We start from the raw sequence: 22,023 nt of genomic DNA on the forward strand, positions 1-22,023 counted from the left end.
CCCAGAACATCTGGGGACCCAAAATTGGGAACCACTGCTGTAGGTAATTTCCCTGAATAAAGCAATTGTACGGATGAATTCTTTTTAGAAGTCACATTATCTTTTTGTTTGGAGAGTGCCCCTTACCGACCCATCAATGCTGTGCGTGAGAGCTCTGGTCTCCATTTGTTTTTCCTAATTCTGTTTGTTGCTCCACTTATGGAATCAGCCCAGCTGTGGTCCCTGCGGTTGCTGACAAGACACACACACTGTTACTGGGCTGTGCCCCACTCTGTGCTGGCTTCCTGCGCACACTATGGAAAAATAAACACTGCCAGGCAGCTGCAATGCAGTCAGTGCCAAGATGGAAATGAAGAGTAGAAAGTGGGATAATGCCAAGGAGGGCAACCACAGGGATGGGGCCTTTTGTACCTGGGCCAAACTCCTCTCCGTACTTCTCAATCTAAGGTCATCCACAGGGTTCCTAGCATTATATAGTACACAGCCAATACAGAACATGTGCCCAGTCCCACTGAATATCTTTGGGTTCCAGAGCAGTAAGATTATGCTCATCCCACTGCACAGTTACCTTTGGTTTACACATTCATGCATAATTAATAACATATGTACAATTCAGAGTTTAAAAGAATGGAATTTAGGGTGAAATCCTACAGAATTGCCTGTAAGTATGGTCCATTGACTACAATGGGATTTCTGAGTGAATATATTGAGGATTGCATTTACACTGGTTTAATTTGAATAAAATCCAGATGAGTAAGGGTAAAACTGTGAACCCAGTTTAAAAATCCATCTCAGATTATATGCAGAGCATTTCTTAAAATGAGAGAACACACATTTGGCATGATGCTGTTGCCATCATCCAGTGTAATTTTCCCAAAATATTTAGAAAGGGATGTTTTATAGCTCAAAGGCAACACAGGCTTCACATTTGGAAGTTTGAAGTTTCAATTGCCAGCATTTTGAGGTCACTGCTTCAGTCACTGCAGGCAGTAAAGTACAGTACTGACCTAAATAAACCAGTGGTTTGATTCTGAATAGTACAGATCCCTGTGCTTCACAGAAGAATGAAAAAAGAAAAAAAAGTTTTGTGGGAAAGATTGCTGGGCAGCATGTGATTATTATCCAGCATATTCACATCTACAAAATATGCATGCATTTTTATTTGTGCTATACTCTTTTTTTATATTTTAATACTTTCCAAATAATTCTATTGAACAGAAACCAGGTTTGATATTCCTTTCTTGGAGAATGTTGTTTCCGCCTGACACTGCAGAAACAATCCTATCCTTGATTATCCATTTTTGCCCATGTCAGCATTAATGCCGGCCAGTTTGGTTTCAGAGTGTGTTTTATAAATAATTAGGGTATTTCTTATGTCTGTAAATTGCTTGAAATGCTACATTGAGTTCAAATTTACCTTTGATTTTAAATAGCTTATCTTAGCCTCCACTATTTCGCCTCAATATTATGGACACTTAACAAATTGGAGTAAAACATTATGTAGTATCATTTGTAAAAAACTTTAACTTTTATGGAACAAGTAGCTCACAGAGGACTGAAAAACCAAACTCAATTTCAGTGTTTCTTCAGTCTGTCTGCCAGCTTCTTCCTTGGAGTTTAACAACTTATTTGAGAAAATATTCTAATCATGTGCAGACCCAAACGAAATGATCATAATGAAGTGTGAACATTATATTGAAGAATGTTTCATATATATAATTAATACATAACATTTTTACAGGTTTTCCAGGAATTCTTACTTTTTGGGAGTTTATATGTGCAAATATTTTACATTCCCACATACATGCAAACTTCTTCTGCTCACCAAAGCAAAACGTCCCTAAAATATAAGCCTAGGACTTATATGGAAAAGATGGCACAATGTACCATAGGTTCTCTTGTCTCTTTTATCTTTTAGTATATAACACCCAAGGAAGGTATTTGGACCAGGATCATGATCCTGGTGGAACAGGATTAATGCTTCAGTTTAGCTTCGTTTTTCACATGAAAATTCCACTCACCCCCATCTGTTAGAAAAAAAATGTGCATCAGCTTCTAAAATCTCTTAGGTGTAATCCTGCCTACACATTTCAAAGACTACTGGATTACAGCAAGCACAAAAAAAGCACACAAACAACATCAGAATATAGATTTATATATAATATATATTTACTTTTAAAAATAAAACTTCCATTGCAAGGCTAGAGGTCTGTACAAACTACAAAAATAAATCTTTTTTTCTTTATCATATAAATAATTTATATGGCATGAAAACATTTCAGGTTAAAAGATCTCCAGCACACCCGCTACATGCTCACATGCACACGCGCACACAAATACACCCATGCACACACAATGTGCCCCCTTTCCGCTATTTCCCCATGCTTTGCTGATTCCAGACTTGGCAAGGGGAGCACCATTTCTATTGTGAGTTTCCTAGAAGCACTTAGCTGTTTTTAGGCAGTTGGTGGGTAAGAAGAGAGAGGGAAAGAAACACGATAGATGTGCCAACTGTCCCTAGATTCCAGCCTTGACAGTAGTTTCAGGGCTATATTTAGTAGTTTCGTGGTGGGAAAACAGGGCAAATCCAGGTCAGTCCTTGTCATGTGGCAAGTTTCTACAAGAAAATTTATCTGTACTGTAGTTCAGAAATCTGATAGCATTAAGCTGATGAAGTCATTTTAACCGGAAGCACAGCAATAGTGAAGGATTCACATTATAATCAAAATGTGAACATCTCTATAGAAATTTCCATCCGAAATCTGCCATAACAACAGTTCTTGGGTAAAGATGGGGGAGGGGATTTAAAGTGCCAGGGATTTAGAAAAAAAAGAATGTCACTGGGGAAATGAATTCCAGAATGAATCAGCGTTCTCTCTCAAAGAAATAATCTGGTTATCTGTGTCCCATTAGCCATTGTGTCCAAGGGGACACACCATTTCATTTTCAGGCAGGTCACAATTTAACTAAAAACATCCAGCTAGCAAAGAACAGCTAGAAGACAACTGCACTGCTTGTATTATCTAATGCTAAAAAGAAAGCTATAAAATGTTAACTCACTGGAAACATCAGTAGCACTCTTTAACAGTACAGACTACTTGTATCTAATTGTTGGGCAAAATTATGCTGAACAACTGCACTTGGAAAGGGGGTATCCTGAAGCCTCAACTGTAATTGTGACTAGCTAAAGATGTTTTGCAGCTTCGGGTGAAAAACTTGCTAGCAACCAATCCTTACATCTTTTCATAAGAGGGATGTTAGATGGGGGACCATAAAGAATTCAAAGTGATAACAATGACCATATTCTCCCCCACATGGGAGCTTTTTATTTCCAGTTGTAGCCCTGTTGCTTGTGCTTGCACAAGTCATGGATTCAACTTCATGAAGAAACAAAGACTATAATCATGAAAATTGGGAAGAAAGAGTGGAATGCAACTGTTTCCATCTCAGATCACTGTCCCAAGAGTGTGGGAGTAAGAAATTGTGGCTTCCCTTAGGAGATTTATCAATAATCTAAGGGTCTCTTGAATGCTGCTGCTGCTCCACACAACTTATAGTGCTGTTTGTTTGTTTGTGACAACCCTGCTTAAATTTTTAAAAATAATTTTAAGCCTCCTTTCTATCACCTTACAGTAATCACACAGAAAATGGCACCAGGACACCAAAATCATCAGGTGAAAGAATGTCACATTTATAAAAAATGGCACATTATGTGAACATATAATTTTGTTGCTAACTTTAAAACAAAATAGGATAGTTTAACTGTGTTTCCACTGTCATCCAATTTCCTTAGATGAGACTGAAGGAAGGATTAAAATGCTTTTTTAAATTTAAGAAATTCATACATGGTATGGGCCATTCTCTTGTGGATGGAGCTGTCTAAAATCAGCACTTTAAATTTAGATTTCTATCTCAGACTTGAAAGAAAAAATGGAAATACTTCATAAAGCAGTTTACTTAGTTCTGTGGAACACAAGCATATCAGATCAAAATGGAGATTGTTCTTTAGGTCCAAGCCTGTTGCTAAGTGACTGCTCATTTCTAGATTTTCAGCCAAAGAAGCTGAACTATGAAGAGATTACAGAAATAGCAACTAAAGCATTCATACTTCTTCATAGAAAATGAAAAGTTTTGCCCAATTCTAATTTCTCCTTTTGAACACATTCTGCTCTGACAACTAGATGGGAATTTTTATTTAAGTGGTTCCTGATTTAAGAGATTTCTGTCACATCAAAATTCCTGTCAGATCAAATAAGGGATAATTTTATACATTAAGTATTTCCTACACAGGAGTAACCTCCATGGGGAGGACAGACTTGGGATACCATTGCTTGTGTGAATGCAAGTCATAAATCATCTCAGTATAGGAAAAACACTGCATAGTAAGAGGCCCCAAGTGATATGTATGCAGTCAATCCCAGTGCGAATATGCTGTGGCCTATTATACATTCCCCAAAGGAGGGCAGTAAATGGCTGAATTTACCACAGGGTTGCCTGTCTTTCTTATTCAAGCATTATTCCCTCCAGACACTTTAAATTTCAATTTAAAACATCCCCTTTGTATTCAATACAGTACACATGCATTTCACACTTAGGCAGCTAAGTTGGAACACAAAATATTTTGTAAGAAGCACTTCTTAAAAGATGGAATTGGAGAGACAGATAAACCCATGCCTCCATGAATTGCTCTTCCATTAATTACAGCTCTGTTTTCTACCTGTGTTGGGTAAGTGCCCTATCTGGAGGCATTCCAGAGCAAAGAAACTGAATGGACAAATCATCTGCTCTGAACAATCCCAGTGCAGTCACAATTCATCCTCTATTAGATGTGAATTATGCCCATTGATCATATTAATTGGGAAATAATGATAGTGGAAGTTGAAACACCAGGAGGCATTTTACTTTTGGTCAGGGGACACTTGAATGATGGACTGTCTTGGGGTGATGAAGAGCAGGGCACAGAAGAAAGTTTGAGAAGTGTAAGATAGGGTAGAGAGGTTTTAAGAGAATTTAGAACAGCCACATGGCAGATGCTGACACGTGCTGGTGGGAGTGGAAGCAGAGTGCATGCAGCCTGCCCCACTCAGCTTGCATAGAACATTAAGACACATTGCGGCCTCTCCATTGCATGCTCCCTCCACTCCACACTCCCAGGGGGTGCTCTCCCCATTACAACATCACCCTGGTGCTTCCCTTTAAAGGGATACCGCCACTTTTCTTTAATGAGGGAGCTACGACAATAACAACAAATAATTATTATAATTATAGGGAAAAGGGTTTGTGACTCTTTTTATACAGCTTAAAATAATATTAATATTAATATTAATAAAATAAAAATAAAAGAATAGCAGCACAATGTGGGATAGTTTCTCCCACACATAAATTGAGTCCTATTCTCTCCATGGGAGGGTAGGTGTTTGGGCAATTCTGACACCCTGTTCTGGTGATCACCTTGAGATGGTTCACACAGCATACTGAAAATGGTCACTTTAAATTTCCAGATCTGATGGGACTGGAATTTTCCCTGTTTGTTGGTGAGTGGGGACGATGTTATATGTGCCACCAGTCCAACATAAGGACACAAACTAGGGTTGTTTTGAAGCCAGAAGCCTTTTCAACCAAGAAACCAGGCATGGGAGAGAGGAGTATCAGGTGCTGAGAGATTCTCCCATCATCTTTTTCACTGAATAGTTATTGTAGACTCATCTGCCCTCCTTTGCTCCAGTTCTCAAAGGCACTGTCTATATGTAAGGTTGGTCAGTCACAGTGCAAGAACTTCTGTGGATCCAGCAAACTTCACAGTCTGTGGTGAGTGTGAACAATCTGGGCCACTGCCCCCAGCTGGGATGCTGGGCACATCCTGTCCCTGAGGCAGGAGTTTTAGAGTCAGGATCTTAGCCTGGCCACGTGAAGAGCTTAGTGTCTCTGGTCTAGGTTCTGCAGTTCCAAGCTGTCATACGAGTCTATAACAGGTTCTTCAGGGCTATCAGATTCAAAGCCCTCATGTGTGTAGCCCCGGCAGGAGCCAGGCAGGGGTGGATGCAAGGCCAGCATCACTGAAGTAGTAGCTGTAACTGTGGTGAAAGTGCCACCAGGTCCCAGAGTTGGCACTTTGGTGCTATGAGCAGGGGGGTCGGTCCGAGGGGGAACGGGGGCAGTCCGAGACAGCCAAGGCCCTAGTCTGTGACTGGGCTGCTCTTGCTGCTGTGAAGCATCCTTGATCTCTGTGGCAGTTGTCAGCAAGTGGCCTCCGGGGATTGTGGTTTGGGTCCAGTCTGCAGTGTGTGAGAGGGGTGGTTCCGAGCTTCCTTTGTAGCTTTTCACAACCTGTCAGGGAAGGAGGAGACTGATGTCAATATGTTGGACCTAGGAGGGAAGAGGCTACAAAAATATACTATCAGAACGGAGTGCTTCTTACAATGTTATCTTTCAGATCTTTAAAAAGGTGAGCATTAATTCTACAGTAAAGCTGAGACTGTATGAAAAACTATGTTTTCCTGAGATATGATGCAATGAGCTTAAGATTTCAGCAATTGTCTCTTGGCATTATCTGTTCCAATTCCTAAACAACTTTTGACAGAACTTTGATTCTTATTTCATCCATATAAATCACAAAACTATACTATAAATAGATATGGGGGGAAACGTCAAACATCATAGTTTCTAGTGCCATTGTTTTAACTTATTTGGGTAGGGTTTTTCCTACAGATTCTGTGAATTGTCTCTTGGGGCTCACCCACCGCAGACTACTAAATGCTAATTCTCACACCAAACAAAAGGGACAGAAACCAAAATCACTGCTCCTATTCTTTCTTCCCCTCTCAGTTCTGGAGAAACTATTATTCTAGCTCCCTTGACTTCTTGTGAGCACTTACAGTGATTTTGGGAAAGCTGGGGCTTTTGCTGGCCTTGACCAAAATGTGTGATTGGGTTGGGGGGATAATGTAGGTGCTCCGATCATCTTCACCAACGTCTGATGCACCAGTACTCTCTGAGTAATACTCTGAGTCTGAGGAGTCACTAAAAGCTTGTCCATGCTGACAAACATAGAAGCTGTGGTGGCTGATGGGTGGTGGGACAGGTGATGGTGTTGGCAGGCGGCTGCCATTATCTGCTGGTGTGACCTATAGGGAAAAAAAGCAAAAAAGCACATTAAGAGAAGATGGTGACAAAGGGTCTCCTGCCTTTGTGCTTTTGTGTGATATCTTCTGTCTGTGCACACACATAATTACACAGCCATTCCATTCAATAAAGCAGATTCTGAATTTTGCCACAGATAGGTAAAAATGCAGATCCATGTCCACTCATTGATAAAGGCTTTGCACAGAGCCTGGGTGGTGTTCAGACACATTCCTCCACTCTAATTGGGCAATAACAGTTGACACTAGGATACAAAACGCTTTCTTCCTTTCCCTATTATTTCCCCCATGGATTCTGGAACAAGCTGGTGATAAAGAAGAGTTCTTTACCTCTGCAGGTGGCCCAATGATAGATAGCAAGACAGGCAGCAGCACTAGACCATTGAGCAGGCCCAGAATTGTCAGGATGGTGAGCACAGCAAAGAAATACCTTGAATGGGGAGAAGGAAGTTAGCAATTACCATGTGTGTAGCTCATCTGCACATAGTAGAATATTTAATGTAAGAATTCATAATTTTCCTGTTTTCTTTCTCCATATCAGTACCAGAGATCTAGAGTAACTCTGTGGCTTCTTTGAGAAGTGTATTTATTTATTCTGATGGTGACAGATAACGGGGCCTGTTTTCAGATGATACAGAGTGTAGGTATGGAAGTTCTTGGCAGTATACCACACCAATCTCTCTTTCTTCCCCTTGCCCCACAACATTCATGCTCTGACTGAACAGATCAACAAATACTGACAGAACACATATGCATTCCTCACTCCTGTATCCACTCTGTCTAGATTCACATTTAGGAGATTTTGTGGGAGAGATTATCTTACTTGTATTTTCCATACTACAAAGGCCAGACATGAGGTATGGGGCTCCAATTGCGGGACTTGGAACTTGTTGGGATATACAATATATTGCACAATGAACTGAAGTGACATATATACCAGCAACTGGTTGCAGTTTTCATCACCTAGGGCTGGCTGACCCTGGGCTAGATTCCTGTGCAGTGGCCAAATCAGACAGATCTGTCAGATGCCCATGTAGTTGTCAGGCCAGATCTAGATTCAGTATTCACTAGTTTTAAGTCAGTGTTGCTTCAACTGGAATAATACCTTTTATCTGAGCCAATATAGTGCCTACAGCAGTAAGTGCTGCACCTCCTCTGCTCTAGGAGAAGGTGATAGAAAAGGAATTAATGTGAGATACAAAGCCCTTATCTGAACCTTGAATGTTGATGTCCAAATTAGAGAGCTTTCTTCCTCAAACTTGACACAATCCTGCCCTAGAACTGTCATGCATCTTATTAGTTCTTGTCTTTATTTTCATTCTTGATTGGTATCCTCAGACAAACTGCCATGTGTGACACTATCACAAGAATGACCAGACCAGAAGAAAGACAGTTTCCCATTCCCTTCAGGATTGGCCCCATGGGACATTAAAATTTCACTTGCAGGTAGCCTAATAGATCAATGGAACATGCTTAGAAGCAAAGAAGAAAGCCACTGGAGGGTACCTCAGAATAAAGTCGAATTCCGAACCAGCTAACATAAGTACACCAAGCAGAGTGGAAACAGCACCATCCATCACAGGAGCAAACATGTGTTCTAGGGCCACAGTGGAGCGCAGGTTTCGGTTGCCAATGGCTGTCAGAAAACCCTGAGAAAAGACAGTCAGTCAGAAAAGAACCAAAAAGAGAATGAATTGTCCTGACAGACCTTCATAAAAGGGTTAGCAACCCCAGTGCCTGTTAATGGATCCACTTGGCAGCAAAGAAGAGTCAAAGGCCCAGATTGTGTTACTAGTGCTACTGCTAGGGCAAGTTCCTATTTGTCTCAGGATAAGTAACAAGGATATTAAACTGCGAGAAATGACAGCAATGACTCCAGTTTCTTTGAAAACAGAGTTTCAACTCTACTTTTCAGCTCACATACAATTATAGCTTTATATTTACACATATTAATGCATAAGGAGTTGCAAACCATCAGCACCCCAATTTTGTGCTCATAATTGAAGTTAATTGAGCTCCACTCTGACCATCTAGGATGATCGCTCGGATGATGGTTGTTAAGGAACAACAAATCTACTTTAACGTAAGCAGGATCAGACAAAACATGGTCAATCCAAATAGTCTTACTGGGTGAGGGCCATCAGGGTCATTTGAATGTATTCGGTTGTAATGTTACATACGGAGCCATCTGGTAGGAAAAAAGAGTGCTTAGTTTCTACAGGGCTCTTCAGGGAACCCTATTCCTTTAAGTATGGGTCCACAAAAATTCAGAGAGCCTTGAATCCCATGTTATTGATATGATTCTAACCGCCTTGAAGATGCATGGTGATCTAGCACAATGAGCCATCCTTATGTAACTAATTGTTTTTATTTTGTCATTTTTAAAAACTGAAATATCTTTGGGAATTTTTACGTTATATGACAATGAGATTTGATTTTCCAACACTTCTTCTCTCCACCCTTCACTGATCATGTGTTAATTTTTGTGTCTTACATATTACATTCTTTACAGTTAGCTCCACCATATCTACTGATTTGCCTACTGAAGCAGTAAAAATAAATGGATGAGAGAAAATAAATGGGCTGTTAAAAGAAAAAATAGCTTTTAAAAATAAGAACAAAATTTGATGGCACAGAAGGGTGAGCCCTGAAAATGGGAGGAACGTGTGCTCCATTTCTCAGTTTACCTAATGCTCTACAAATTATGCTAGAAGCTTTGGAATTTGTCTGCCTCCCATATTTTTTATGTAAGCTATTTGTTTGTAAGTACTAGCTCCAAGAGATCTTTTACTTACCAGGGCCACATGTACAGTAAATTCCACGCCAATGCCCACAGAAGCAATGAGGATGACTACAGGGATGGCACTCAGTTTGATCCCCATCAGGCCCATAATACCAAAAAGCTCCACCGTTATCATTGCCAGAACAAATACCTGGGTCAGAAAAAAAATGATAGGTTAATCTCTCACCCAGAAGCCATGGCAAAGAAAGAAAGCCTGGTGTGATAACAGGAAGCCAGGAACAAAAATCTGTATGCTAATTAACAAGTTGTGCTACTGGCTCAATTAATGGCTGCTGAGGATGTTGTCCACAAGGTTAGAAATCAGAGGATGTTCTATAAAAACCTCTGTATTCAGTGGTCAATACATAAGGACTTGGCACAAGTCCTTATGTAATATATACATTGCCTTTTTCTTCTCTCTGCTGCTTTTTTTACTGCCAAACAAATAAAGGTGGGATCTAATAAAGTAGGCTATAGTTCACAATAAGTCATGAGGTAATAATTTCTCAATCGTATTTAATGTGTCACAGGGATCTGAGATTTTTGCTTCAATAGGCTAACACAGCTACCCTTAAACACACAGACACACACACACAAACACCTGCTGCACAATAGAATATAGAAATGAGTCATTAAATACATGCAAGCATGTTCCATTTCTTCTTTTCTTGTTAGGACAAAATCCAGATTTTTTCGCTGCCTATATTGGTATTTCTTAGTGTAACAGTACAGCCCTCATGGCTACAAATGCTAACAGCTAAGAATATGAATATCATGATAATACTATAGAGATCATAAATTAAAAATAAATTTAATAAGTAGTCATAGTGATTAATGATTAATTCCAGTGCCACAAAGAGATGAGTTTAATATCTGAATCAGGACTTATTCTAATGGAATGGCAGTGGATGTTCTATATGCAGGTTAATACTAGTGGGCAAAGGGTATAGGGCTCTGGATGGACTGCCATCGAAAAGGGTGGTTAAGGACATAAACACTGTAGAGAACATGCCTATTAATGTACAAGTGAGTCACATAGAGTTTAACCCCTTGAGCACTATGGAGAAAAGCTTGAGGGGAGAAAAGAATGTGTGCTTCTAGAAAGATACTGATCTGCTTTGTTATCTGATAGTGGAAATGCCATTCCAGTTGTAAGAATACTATGTAGGAATCTGAACCCAATCCTAGCTTCTTGGTGCATTCATGTGCACAATATGTACATTAATAAACATGAGAAAACGTGAATTCTAGAGGCCTTCACTAAAAAAAATCAAGTTCAGGTGATCTAACATGCCTTCCGTCATCAACTTAATTCTGAAAACTACAGATCAGCTTGTTTTCTTAATGTATTCCAGCTGCAAGATTGAAATCAATTGTCTTAATGATAGAAGAAAAATTATCTGGCTTAAATCCAACTTTTAGCCACAACTAGAACATACTCACTAAATAAATGAGAACCTGACAAGCCAAGGAGTATGTAATTTCTGTTGATCCAATTGGTCTCCTCTAGATGAGACTAGTAGTGGATCTAGGCCTTAAAGCATAAGATAAGGTACAAAGTAAAAGTACTGAATATTGATAATTAGAAAAGATTCACACTTCAGAATGGGGACATTTAAGTCTACCATCCTAATCTTGAAGCTAAAAACTGTGTAAGTTGATTTTAGAAAGACAGCCATTCTTTTTGCCCAGTCCCAAAATGCAATTGCATGTAGCACAAGTTATAGGAAGTTGACAACACAGAAATCTCTGTCACTGTTAGGTATTTCGTGCTTATGAAGTCAAATACTCACAATGATAGTAGCAGTCCAAGGGTTGAGTAGCAACAGAGTACACACCAGAAAAGTGCAGACCAATACAATGCTGATGGCCTGCAAAAGCCAGTGGCGCAGGCCAATATATTGCTCCCAGAAGAGGAAAGGATAGCCACTGGGGTAGCTGAGTACACCATGTGTCTGGGCCACCTCATCACAGATGGCACGCACACTTTCAATGGCTGCCACAAAGTCCGATGTCTGCCGCAATCCATTGAGGTAGAAAGGGAACTGAGCAAACTCCAAGGGCTGAGCAGCTGGGACTGTCAGAAAGAGAGGTAGCCATTAGTGATATTGATATCCTGTCTCCACTCCTGTCTTTTGGCAAATGTGTACTGGAAAGGATAAATGGAAGAGAGGTTTCAGACTACACTCACTTCGAAGATTTTCGCCAGTGGCATCATACTTGTCATGGATCCACTCTGGTGGTGATGGATAGAAGTTGGCTTGGGAGGCAGCAAAGCCAAGGGGGTCATTGCTCACCCAGACTGTCAAGCAGATATAGAAGATGTTGGGAGGAATGATGCCCTTCTCATCCACCAGGCGAAGAGTTGTGAGCTGTGAAGCAGAAAGAAAGGTGAGTGAAGTCTTTGCACAGGTGCTATCATTTGGAAGGGGAAAGGGGCTGAACCTCCTGCTTCTGCACCAGCTCATCCTTTCCAATCTGTGCAGATCTCCTGCATCTCTCCAAATCACCATTTTCAAACCTAAACATTCTTGTGGAAAACTCAGCCTTCTCCCTCCTTGCTTAGTGCTGAAGCAGCTATTCTCCCACCCACTAGGGCACAATCAAGGATTCATGATTAAATCTTAGTTATCTTTGTGACTACCTTTTTCCTGTCCATTCCCCTCTCCCAACTCAACTTTTGGGATTTCACACTTACTTGATTTAGATTGAAGGGTTCCTTCTTATTGCCTGTTTGGATAAGGAGCTTGTATGCCAGGGCACCATCCTCTGACCCATTGCGGTAATTCTCCCTGGTGATATGCCCAGCTTCCCAGTCCCGGTCAAAAGCTGCCTGTAAACCTGGGACAGAGGGAATGTACAGTTCTCAGTGTCATTAACAGGATCCCACAATCCAGAAGCAAGAGCTATCACTTATCAGCAGCTATGCCTATCTCCTTTTCTCTTCATGGCTTTCACCCCTATGCTTTAGCAAGTGATCTCAGGTCCCACAGAAATCAGCTGCATCACTGTCAAAGCATATGGATGTTTCTGCCCCACCTTTTAAGGACACCAGAAGAGACCTATCTGATTTGAAAAGCAAAAGGAAATCTTTATGTGTATGTGTAGAGCTAAGAATCAGCATATTTCATGCATGTAGATGGTGAGCCAAATTTTCTTGCCTAGTTGTGCTGGAATAACACAAACAGCATAAGTTTTGGAGTTGAATTGCCTCAAGTTAAGAAATCATTGTAGATACTCTCAATTGCATACTGAGTTGTATGACTCAGCATGCAGTTGATAGAGTCTACACTGATCTCTTTACCTGAAGCACTTTGTTTCGATAACTATGCAAGAGGATTTTGGCAGTGAGTGCATGTATGTGCAAGATATAAACATTGTCAACATGAGATCAAAAGGTTCTTGAAAGTTCCCAGAGAATATAGAACACAGCTATACTGAATATCTTTATGAAGCAGAGATATAAGGCTTTCCTTGCTTTGAAGCAGCTGGCCAGGTATCTGGCACAGTGTCCCATGTGTCCTCCCACCACCAGCAAGCGCACACCAAGAGCATCTAGCCTTGAAACACAAGAGGACATCTCATCCATTGTCTTCAAGAAGCAACAGTGCTGGCTAGAAAGGAGAGTTGATAAAGACTGCATTGCTCACCTTGCAACCAATCCTGGAAATAGTGCAGCCACATTTTAGGCAACTGACGGTTCTCATCACGCACTACATACTGGATAGTGGAGAAGGCCTCATGCAGGCCATAGAGAGCCTCCTGTGAGTTGGGGTAGTCAAAGCCACCCTTGGTCACCACAAACATATTATAAAAGGAGAAGTACTTGAATTGAGCTGAAATGAAAGCATGCTCCTTTGTGCCTCGTGGTACAATATCTGTCAGGTACAGCCCATCATGAACCTTAGTTGTCCCATAAAGGCTCAGACCAAGCAAGGCCAGGAAGAGGGCTACCACAATTCCCTGAAAATACAAGAAGGAAAAGAGTCAAGTTGGATGCAGCCTGAATCTGCCCCCACACAATCCATTTTTCTCCATTACTTTTGAGACTTGGCTTCCTCGTAATAAAGCAAAGAACTACCTGGGCTTTGGAACTCTGACCACCAAGCTCCACTCCCTAAATGTGATTCTGATTTGCCCAAACAGAATGAACATGCAAATATGCCATGTTTTGAAAGGACAACATATATTTGCAAAGCAAGTGTATTACAAGCAGCAGGTAGGAAGTCAAATATGCTGGGAACCATATCAGAGCTTCCTCTGATTTAAGCTTAAGAAATACCATTATTTTAACATATTCTTGATCAGCTATTTCTGGCTGCACAGAGAAAAAAAGATAATCTGGTCGGTCGAAGACAAACAGAACCATGTCATTCGGAATTATCTAAGGAATTTTCAGAGCCACAACATCTGATTAGAAAAGCATAAAGTAGCTAAAAAAAATCTCAGGCCTTGTCTTTGAAATGTATTTAACTCCTCAGGGTAAACAGGGCACAATCAGCAATACATTGTGGAATTAGGTTAAAATAAAACAAAGCAAAAACTTCAGGAAAAAATTAGAAAGTCTTTACTTTCCACTGGCTGCAAGTGCTGGCATGCCAAAGTTGCTGCCCACAATGCTGAGCACTGTGCAGAGAGCATAGTGCCATACAAAACTTTTGAGAGTGACTTTTTGTTCCATACCTTAGTTTGGCTCTGCAGCAGGATGGGTGCATATTTGTCACGAGCAAAGCTGGAAAGGTTCCATCGGCAGAAAGGCAATGGCACACACTCCTGGGCACCTTTGCCCTCATCTAGCTGTGCCAGAAGATCACGGGTAGAACTGGCAGGAGTGAAGATCTGTGAGCCCAGGGGATTGGCTGGTAGGAGAGTGGAAGGGGTAGTGAAGACATGCTGTGTGGGTGGTAGGATGGTGACTACATGCCTCCCAGAGGAGTCACACTGAGTGAAGGCCTGCACCATAGTGGTGATATGTGTGCTGGTGGTCAATGCTGGATGACCATGGGGATATGCAGGCGTGGTGTGGTTGTCATTCGCATCAGCATATTCTTGTGGCTGGATCTGGATGACACGGGAGGAGCAGAGGCTGTAGGCAGAAGAGGACACTGAGAAACTGTAGGGGTCATACAATACCAGCTATCAATGCATATTATAAAACAAGGGTGGGCAAGCTCCTGGAGCTCAGGAGCAATGTTTCTGTACTTAGACCCTACTAATGAAATGGAAAGTATCCAAAACATCATTTTCATCTTAAAAATACCACTTCTATACCACCCCATAGTGCTTTTATACCACCCCATAGTGCTTAAATTACTGGGCAGCTTACTCATTTTACCAACCTCGGAAGGCTGGAAGGCTGAGTCAACCTTGAACCGGGTTACCTGAATCTGCTGGGATCAAACCAGGTCATGAGCAGAGTTTTCACTGCAGTACAGCAGTTTAAACACTACACCACAAGGCTCTTTATATAAAACGTCTGCTGATTAATGATTTTAAAACAAACACACACCAAAGCAGGGGTGGGGAACACTTTAGTTTTGAGGGCAAGTGTACCCCCTTGAAATAAATTTTTTAGGGCAGAAATTAGATATATGAAATATATGCATTTCAGAGAACATTGATTTGGTTTTAGACACAGACTTTTCCTATGTCAAAGAAACGCTTCCAAAACTGATTAGGTGGACTAGAGTGTCCCCTGTCTTTCTGATAGTTTAGGCATTTTTCATGTAGCTGCTTGTGTGCCTAACAACTTTCTCAAACATTGTAACATTACTCTCTTCTCCCAACACATTTGATGAATTGCACTACCTTACCCTGAAGAATGCAGGAGTGCCACCCAACAAGATAATGTAAGGATTCCCTCTCTTCATCCCACTCTTAAGACTCGTACCTGTAGAAGCAGCACAAAATGTCAAGCCTCTTTTTTTCACGTCGGTGAAGGTCTAGACTCAGGATGGCAGGAAAAATGAACATCACCATGGCAAAATTAAAAACAACCACAACAGCGGCCTACAGCAGACAGACAAAAAAAGTTGTTAAGGACACCAAAATTCTTGAACTATTTTTCTTCATGCAAACATACCAAAACTGGAAACTAAGTCACTACATGTGAGATTTAAGAATGTGGGTACACTTTAATGCAAAAATGTTGTTTCACAAAAAGCCAGTGGCCAGAGAGAAGCTGAATTGGGAACATGGCTGGGCTAGTAGTGACTTCACCTCTTTGTCCCACCCTCCCCAACCCCGAATTTCCAGTCAAGTTTCTCACCTGATATTTAGATGGGAGAATGAACACACACAGAGAAAGGTAAGGCTTGTGCACTAACATTCCTGGAAATGCAGGCATTCCAACATGAAAAATCACCTGCCAATGGGCTCACCTGCAGAGAGAAGGCACGTAGTGCTGGGATGGGCACAAGGGCAGCCATGAAGAATGCTATCATGTTGTTGACAGAGGTGAGTGCCACACTTGTCCCACTACGCCGTAAACATTCACCAGTTCGTTCCTGTATTGGAAATGTATACATGAGGAAAAAAATGAGTACAGAGTGAAAGGCTAGAGTCATGCATGCACTGGCATTATCCAAGAACCCAAAGACATGGATAAGAAGAGGTTAATGATCTTACCTTGGCAGGCACATGTTGGCTGGTCTCTGTGAAGGCATGAGCCAGCAAGAACATATCATCCACGCCAATACCCAGTGCAAGAAAGGGCAGAACCTGTAGAGATAACAGACATAAACACAATTAGAGGGAAATTATCACAAGCTGTCCAATTTCCATTAACCAATATACAGCTCTCAGGAGTACAGGAAAGAATAGGTAAGACAGAGATGGAGATCTCCACGTTATGCCAGCTGGGCTGATGATGGCTATGGTCCCAGAATAATAACCCTACCTCTCTTTTAAATGAAGATGGAGGTCACCACAAATTTTTCTGCTTGTATGTTCAGGTTCTAAATGACCCCCATATTCTTCTAAAACCAGATTAGCCAATAGCTCTGAAGGATTGTTGCTTTCTTCTAATGCATACAGTACATCTCATGCACTTGAGCAACATTACTTGGTTATATTAGGATCCTTCCTCTCACTGCAGGCACTTTGGCTCCTTATATACATCACTATATCAGTGTAAAAGGACAGTGGTTCTTTTTAACTCAGCCTCAGAACTGGAATGCAAAGAAGGCTTGAGAATAGGTGGAAAGTATGGTCATGCGGGAGCCTCAGACCAATAATCAACCCAAGGGGATGGTGCTCTCTATAATACAATATTCTCTAATCCAATGATTCCAAGCCTTGGATCCCCAGATGTGTTTGGAATAAAGCTCCTAGAAGCCTTCATCACTAGCTGTGCTGGCCAGGATTTCTGGAAGTTGTAGTCCAAGAACATTTGGAGAGCCATGGTTGGGAAGAACTGCTCTAATCATTAGAGTATAATGCCATTCCAAGATAATGAGGTCAACCATAACCTCAGCATTGTTTCCTGAAGAAATTGGAATGGTCAGGCCATTCTGACATTTACAATGAAGAGGCAGAGGAACTAACAAGAGACTGAAATATGGCAGGAGTAGACATGAGGGAAGATGACCTCTCGAGGATGGAACATACCTGGGTTGTAGCTGCATTGAATGAGATTCCTAAGAGGGAACAGAGTCCAAGTCCTGCTGCCACTGAAAGGGCAACCAAGAGAACCCCAGCCAGGCCCACAGCGCCCTGAGATTTGGAGCAGTCCCAATGCAGCATGGTGACACAGGCATATGCCAGCTGCAAAACACGAAAATAACCATCAATGATGAGCAAAGTGTGCATGGGAAAACTACTGACTGATCCACGACTGTATCAGAAGAAAAACTGTATGTGGAAAGAAGCTGCTACGCACCATCAGCAAGTATCCACCAGCTACACGAATGGCACTCACATCTGAGAAGGATTTCATGATGTCATTGAGTGTGGTAGTGGAGAAGGCATGAATGGCCTGGGATGAATTTGCAGGAAGGGATTCTTGGGCCAGCTGGAAAGGAACAAGAATGGTGAACTACTGGGAGAGAGATGCAGTCTTTTCAACATCTCTGCTCACATTGGGATCCTTCGCACACAGTGCCAAGCACAGGATCCATTCACATGCCTATCACACTTGTGATTTGGGAAACTGCACACCCTGCTGATGCATCTGTTCCTATGCAGCCTGTTGCTCAATAAAGGAATCTTCCTACAATGAACATTATTCTTATTCTTATTCACACATATAAGATCCCAAATACCTCCAGGAAATTGTCTCTTCTCAACCACGCTCAAAATGATATCGCACTCAGACTGCCACTACTCATACAGGACCTACTCAATTCCCTCAGACATATTTTCTTCTAACTTACAGGTTTGCATTCTATATATAGCCCCAATAACTAATTTGTCACCACCACACCAGAAGAGTAAAGCTGTCTTATGGGCATCAACAAGCCTATATGTTGCTCTATGCACAGTAATAAAGCATTCTTTAACTCAATAAATGTCTGATTTGCATACCATTTTATATTTTGCAAGCTTTTGCACATGTGCAGATACATAATATTTTATATTTACAATGCATGCCTATGTCTGTGTCGATTTTCAGTCCTACATGAAACCCCTCCTTCCCTCATAATGGACCCATATATATTTCTGCAACTTTCAGGCCTCCTTTGCTTTAGCCTTTTGTGGATCACCTATGCACACAGACATACACTTACGTTAAGCAGCCCCAAAGACTCTGCAGCAGTGCCACAACCTCTTCCCATCTCACCTCAACAAACTCCCTCTGCCAGGCCTCCAGTACAGCAGCTGCCTTCTCTTCAGACCAGATGATGTCATGTATCTCATAGTCATCCCGGTAGTGCTCAAAGAGCTGCCGTGGGCTCATTAGCAGGAACATGCTCTGCAGGGCTTCAGCTCTGCAGAAAGAGATGTTGGTTCAGGCAAAAACGAAAGAGTCCTTCAAACCTTGGATCTAAAATGGGAACATGTGGCTCTCTTGATGTTGCTGAACCTGTGCTGCTGTCATCTCTTTCCATTAGATATGCTAGTTAGGGCTATCAGAAACTGCAGTCCAATAACTTGAGGAACACAAATTGTCCACCCCTTCCAGTTCTGCTGACCTGACCTCTGTCTTTAAATTCTAAGACAGAAGCTAGAACCACTGATCTCCAAGGTTCTTCAAGCTGATTTACAAGTCTGTGCTTCATTGAACCCATTTACCTGTCCACCACACCCCCATCTGAAGGTATACATAGCAAACTATCATGCTAGGTCCATCAGCTTCCATGTGAAACAAATCACTGGCTAATGTGCCAGAAGCAGGAGAAAAACCAACAGAGTATTTCAATAGACCCATGATTTCCAATACCCTTGTGCTTTGTGCTTGTGTCAGGAACACCTCTGATTCACCACACAATGTATGTAGGCAGTCTGAATAAGAAAGGCCCACATACCCTGAAGAAGACACTCCTATTCATTTCTATTCTAGAAACACATGGATGGACTGGAATAACTGAAGATATATCTCTTTATAATATCAGAAGTCTCAGGTTTATGTCATACCTGCATATGAGTATGCGAGCATTAAGAATGAATCATATTTTCTCTCTGCCTTCCTTGTATGTTTTAAAAAATGAGAATAAAGACGTATCAGTAGGCCTTAAGCAGTCTTTGTTCCCAGTTCTACCTTGTTACCAGGTATACATCGTGCCTCAAACACCTTATCTAATATCCTCCGATCATCAGCTCTTTCTTTGCAGCCCTTTGGCTTGCCTATTGTAAAGGCTGCAAGGATACTTCCACGCATAAAAAGTATCTCCTGCCTAGAACCCCATACTGTGAGACATTATGTAGTGCAGAATGTGCCTGACTACATCAAAATAACCATTATCTGCAATTCCAAAGGCTATAGCTCTAACATGGGACACAGTACAGAGTGCAAAGCCTGGATGTGGATACAACTTCCCAGCGTGTACTAGACTTGGCACATTTGACCCCTCCAGAAGATATGGGCTGTAGATTGCCAAAAGCAGGTGTCTGTGCTGTAAGAATGATTCCATGTCATCTGGAAGGGGCGACAGCTTCAGGGATCATCATAAATCTCATAGCTCAGAAATGCTGCTAGGATCAAGTCATAGACATCTACCCAGCACTCCCATGGATATGAATCTCAGTGGCATCAAGTTACAAACTGGTGCACGAGAGGGGGCAGTTTACCACCATTTGTGAGAGGGACAAGGTTGAGAGTCCTATGAGTTCCCAACAACCATGCCTTCCTCTCTCCATTCAAACACAAAGTTTATGACTTTGACCATCATTTTTAATTGGAACAATAATCTGTTCTGCAGAATTAATTCCTTAACTACTGGATTTCCTGGTCAGAGCCTCCTCTTGACCTGGGCACGCATGCACACACACAAACACACACGCACGCATGCACACATACATGTACCTCTTCAGTTTACCCTGGGAATCCTTTATTGTGCCTCCCAGGATCAGCTCCTCTTGCCAATGCATGTATTTTTGGGAGAAGCCATGGCAGCCACCTGTGAGCTCAGAGGGGATGTCGAGTTCCTGGTGAGCACAGCAAAAACAGATTGTAAGAATGCAAAATTATCTTAAGCATAGGGATGTTTAGCTCACACAAATATGCTATAGCTCAATCAACTGATTTCCGCAAAGCAAGAAGCACCCTGCCTCCTTGGTCTTGCAGCATGTACATTTAGTGCAACCATTGAAACAGAAGTCTTTTGCTTCAGAATATGTGATTATTTGCTACAGACCCAGATAAGCTTGCTCTTGTCTATCCAGCTGCTACAGAAAACAAGGGTAAATGTTGCTGCTTGACAAATGCCACATGTATTTTAAAAAGGTCCAGGAAGAATAAGACACAGCATGCTCTAGTGAACAGAATATCAGGCCTGAGAGACTTGGGCAGATTTTAAGCCCTTGCATAATCATGAATTCACTGAGCTCTTAGAAAGTCAGTGCTTCTCAGCTTCAATTTCCCATTCAGTAAATGAAAATAAAATAGTAAGAAAATAAGTCACAGGGACTATAAAACACTTTGGTCATTCAATTTTCATCCCTCTTCCTATAAACAAGCCACATTCCAGTTTCCCATTGTTGTGTCACAACTAGGCATGATCATGAAATGGAATCTCAAACTACAAGCAAGCTTGCTCTTCAATGACTGCCAGTGCTGTCCTGAATGTACCTTTTTGCTTTCTCCCATACATAAATAACTACCAGTTATTTTCCCAAGGAAAGGTAAAGTTAGATGCTTAGGAACACTAGTGGCATAATGATTGAACCAGCCCCAAACCTGGGCTAGCCGTATTTCTGCTAACAGGAGCTCTGCAGATAGAGAAATATAAGAAGGCAGATGCTCACATGTGCATGCATCTATAGACACTACAGAAGTTCATCTTTTACAAATACCACAATTATTATGTTGCTACTATGTTAGATAATTTAAAAATATCTGGAGAAAGCCTGAGATACTTTTCCACAAACAGCTATGTAACCTCAGATCTGGAAAGAGTTATCCTCATTGCAATGAAATAACACTGACACTGAAATAATTGCACAAGTTTTGAAACAAGTGTTAAAATACTATACATCTTAAAACAGCCTCATGTCTCCTCATTGCCCAGGTTGGAAGAGGACTTTTTGCAGGCTATGTGGCATCGCCTCATCTTTACAAAGCAAGCACTTTTGAAGCACAGAATTTCTGTGCAGAGAGAGCAGGCAGACTGAAGGAGATCTGGAGCTTCCGGCTTTCATGCAACAGTGCTTCATAATGATTTTTTCCTGGTATTCTTACAGAATAAAGGCCATGATCCATATGGCTCCCTCACTTTTCATCCACCAGTGAGTAAAGGAATAATGCAAACCATGTTTAGAAGGCTGCAGCCTCCCCACACACACACATATTGCAAATCTCAAGGAACAGGAAAAGTAGCCAACTTCTAGATTCAAACATATATAATACATTTATTACTTGGATTTTATTTCTATCCCGCTTTCCTCCAAGGAGTTTAAGGTAGCTTAAAGTGATATATATTATTCAATTTTCTCCTCATAACAGCC

At 41.3% G+C, this 22,023-nt stretch overlaps 1 protein-coding gene across 2 annotated transcripts in view; it reads right to left on the minus strand.

The window, feature by feature from the left end:
• Window positions 1-3,295: 3,295 nt before the first annotated feature.
• Window positions 3,296-22,023, minus strand: part of PTCH2 (patched 2) — a 65,967-nt gene continuing 47,239 nt past the window's right edge. For both annotated transcript variants that reach the window (XM_020783326.3, XM_020783327.3), the window contains 17 exons: window positions 20,384-20,505; window positions 18,701-18,848; window positions 17,801-17,932; window positions 17,530-17,685; window positions 16,549-16,641; window positions 16,302-16,427; window positions 15,812-15,930; window positions 14,605-15,007; window positions 13,572-13,884; window positions 12,620-12,762; window positions 12,113-12,293; window positions 11,715-11,998; window positions 9,935-10,072; window positions 8,646-8,788; window positions 7,470-7,569; window positions 6,876-7,124; window positions 3,296-6,327 (listed from right to left, as the gene is read on the minus strand). In XM_020783326.3, the coding sequence (XP_020638985.3) occupies window positions 5,917-6,327; window positions 6,876-7,124; window positions 7,470-7,569; window positions 8,646-8,788; window positions 9,935-10,072; window positions 11,715-11,998; window positions 12,113-12,293; window positions 12,620-12,762; window positions 13,572-13,884; window positions 14,605-15,007; window positions 15,812-15,930; window positions 16,302-16,427; window positions 16,549-16,641; window positions 17,530-17,685; window positions 17,801-17,932; window positions 18,701-18,848; window positions 20,384-20,505 (3,261 nt within the window). In that variant the 3' untranslated portion in view covers window positions 3,296-5,916. The remainder of the gene's footprint in view (window positions 6,328-6,875; window positions 7,125-7,469; window positions 7,570-8,645; window positions 8,789-9,934; window positions 10,073-11,714; window positions 11,999-12,112; window positions 12,294-12,619; window positions 12,763-13,571; window positions 13,885-14,604; window positions 15,008-15,811; window positions 15,931-16,301; window positions 16,428-16,548; window positions 16,642-17,529; window positions 17,686-17,800; window positions 17,933-18,700; window positions 18,849-20,383; window positions 20,506-22,023) is intronic.

This window comes from Pogona vitticeps, chromosome 4 (genome assembly GCF_051106095.1).
Source record: "Pogona vitticeps strain Pit_001003342236 chromosome 4, PviZW2.1, whole genome shotgun sequence".
In the NCBI taxonomy this organism is placed as follows: domain Eukaryota; kingdom Metazoa; phylum Chordata; class Lepidosauria; order Squamata; family Agamidae; genus Pogona; species Pogona vitticeps.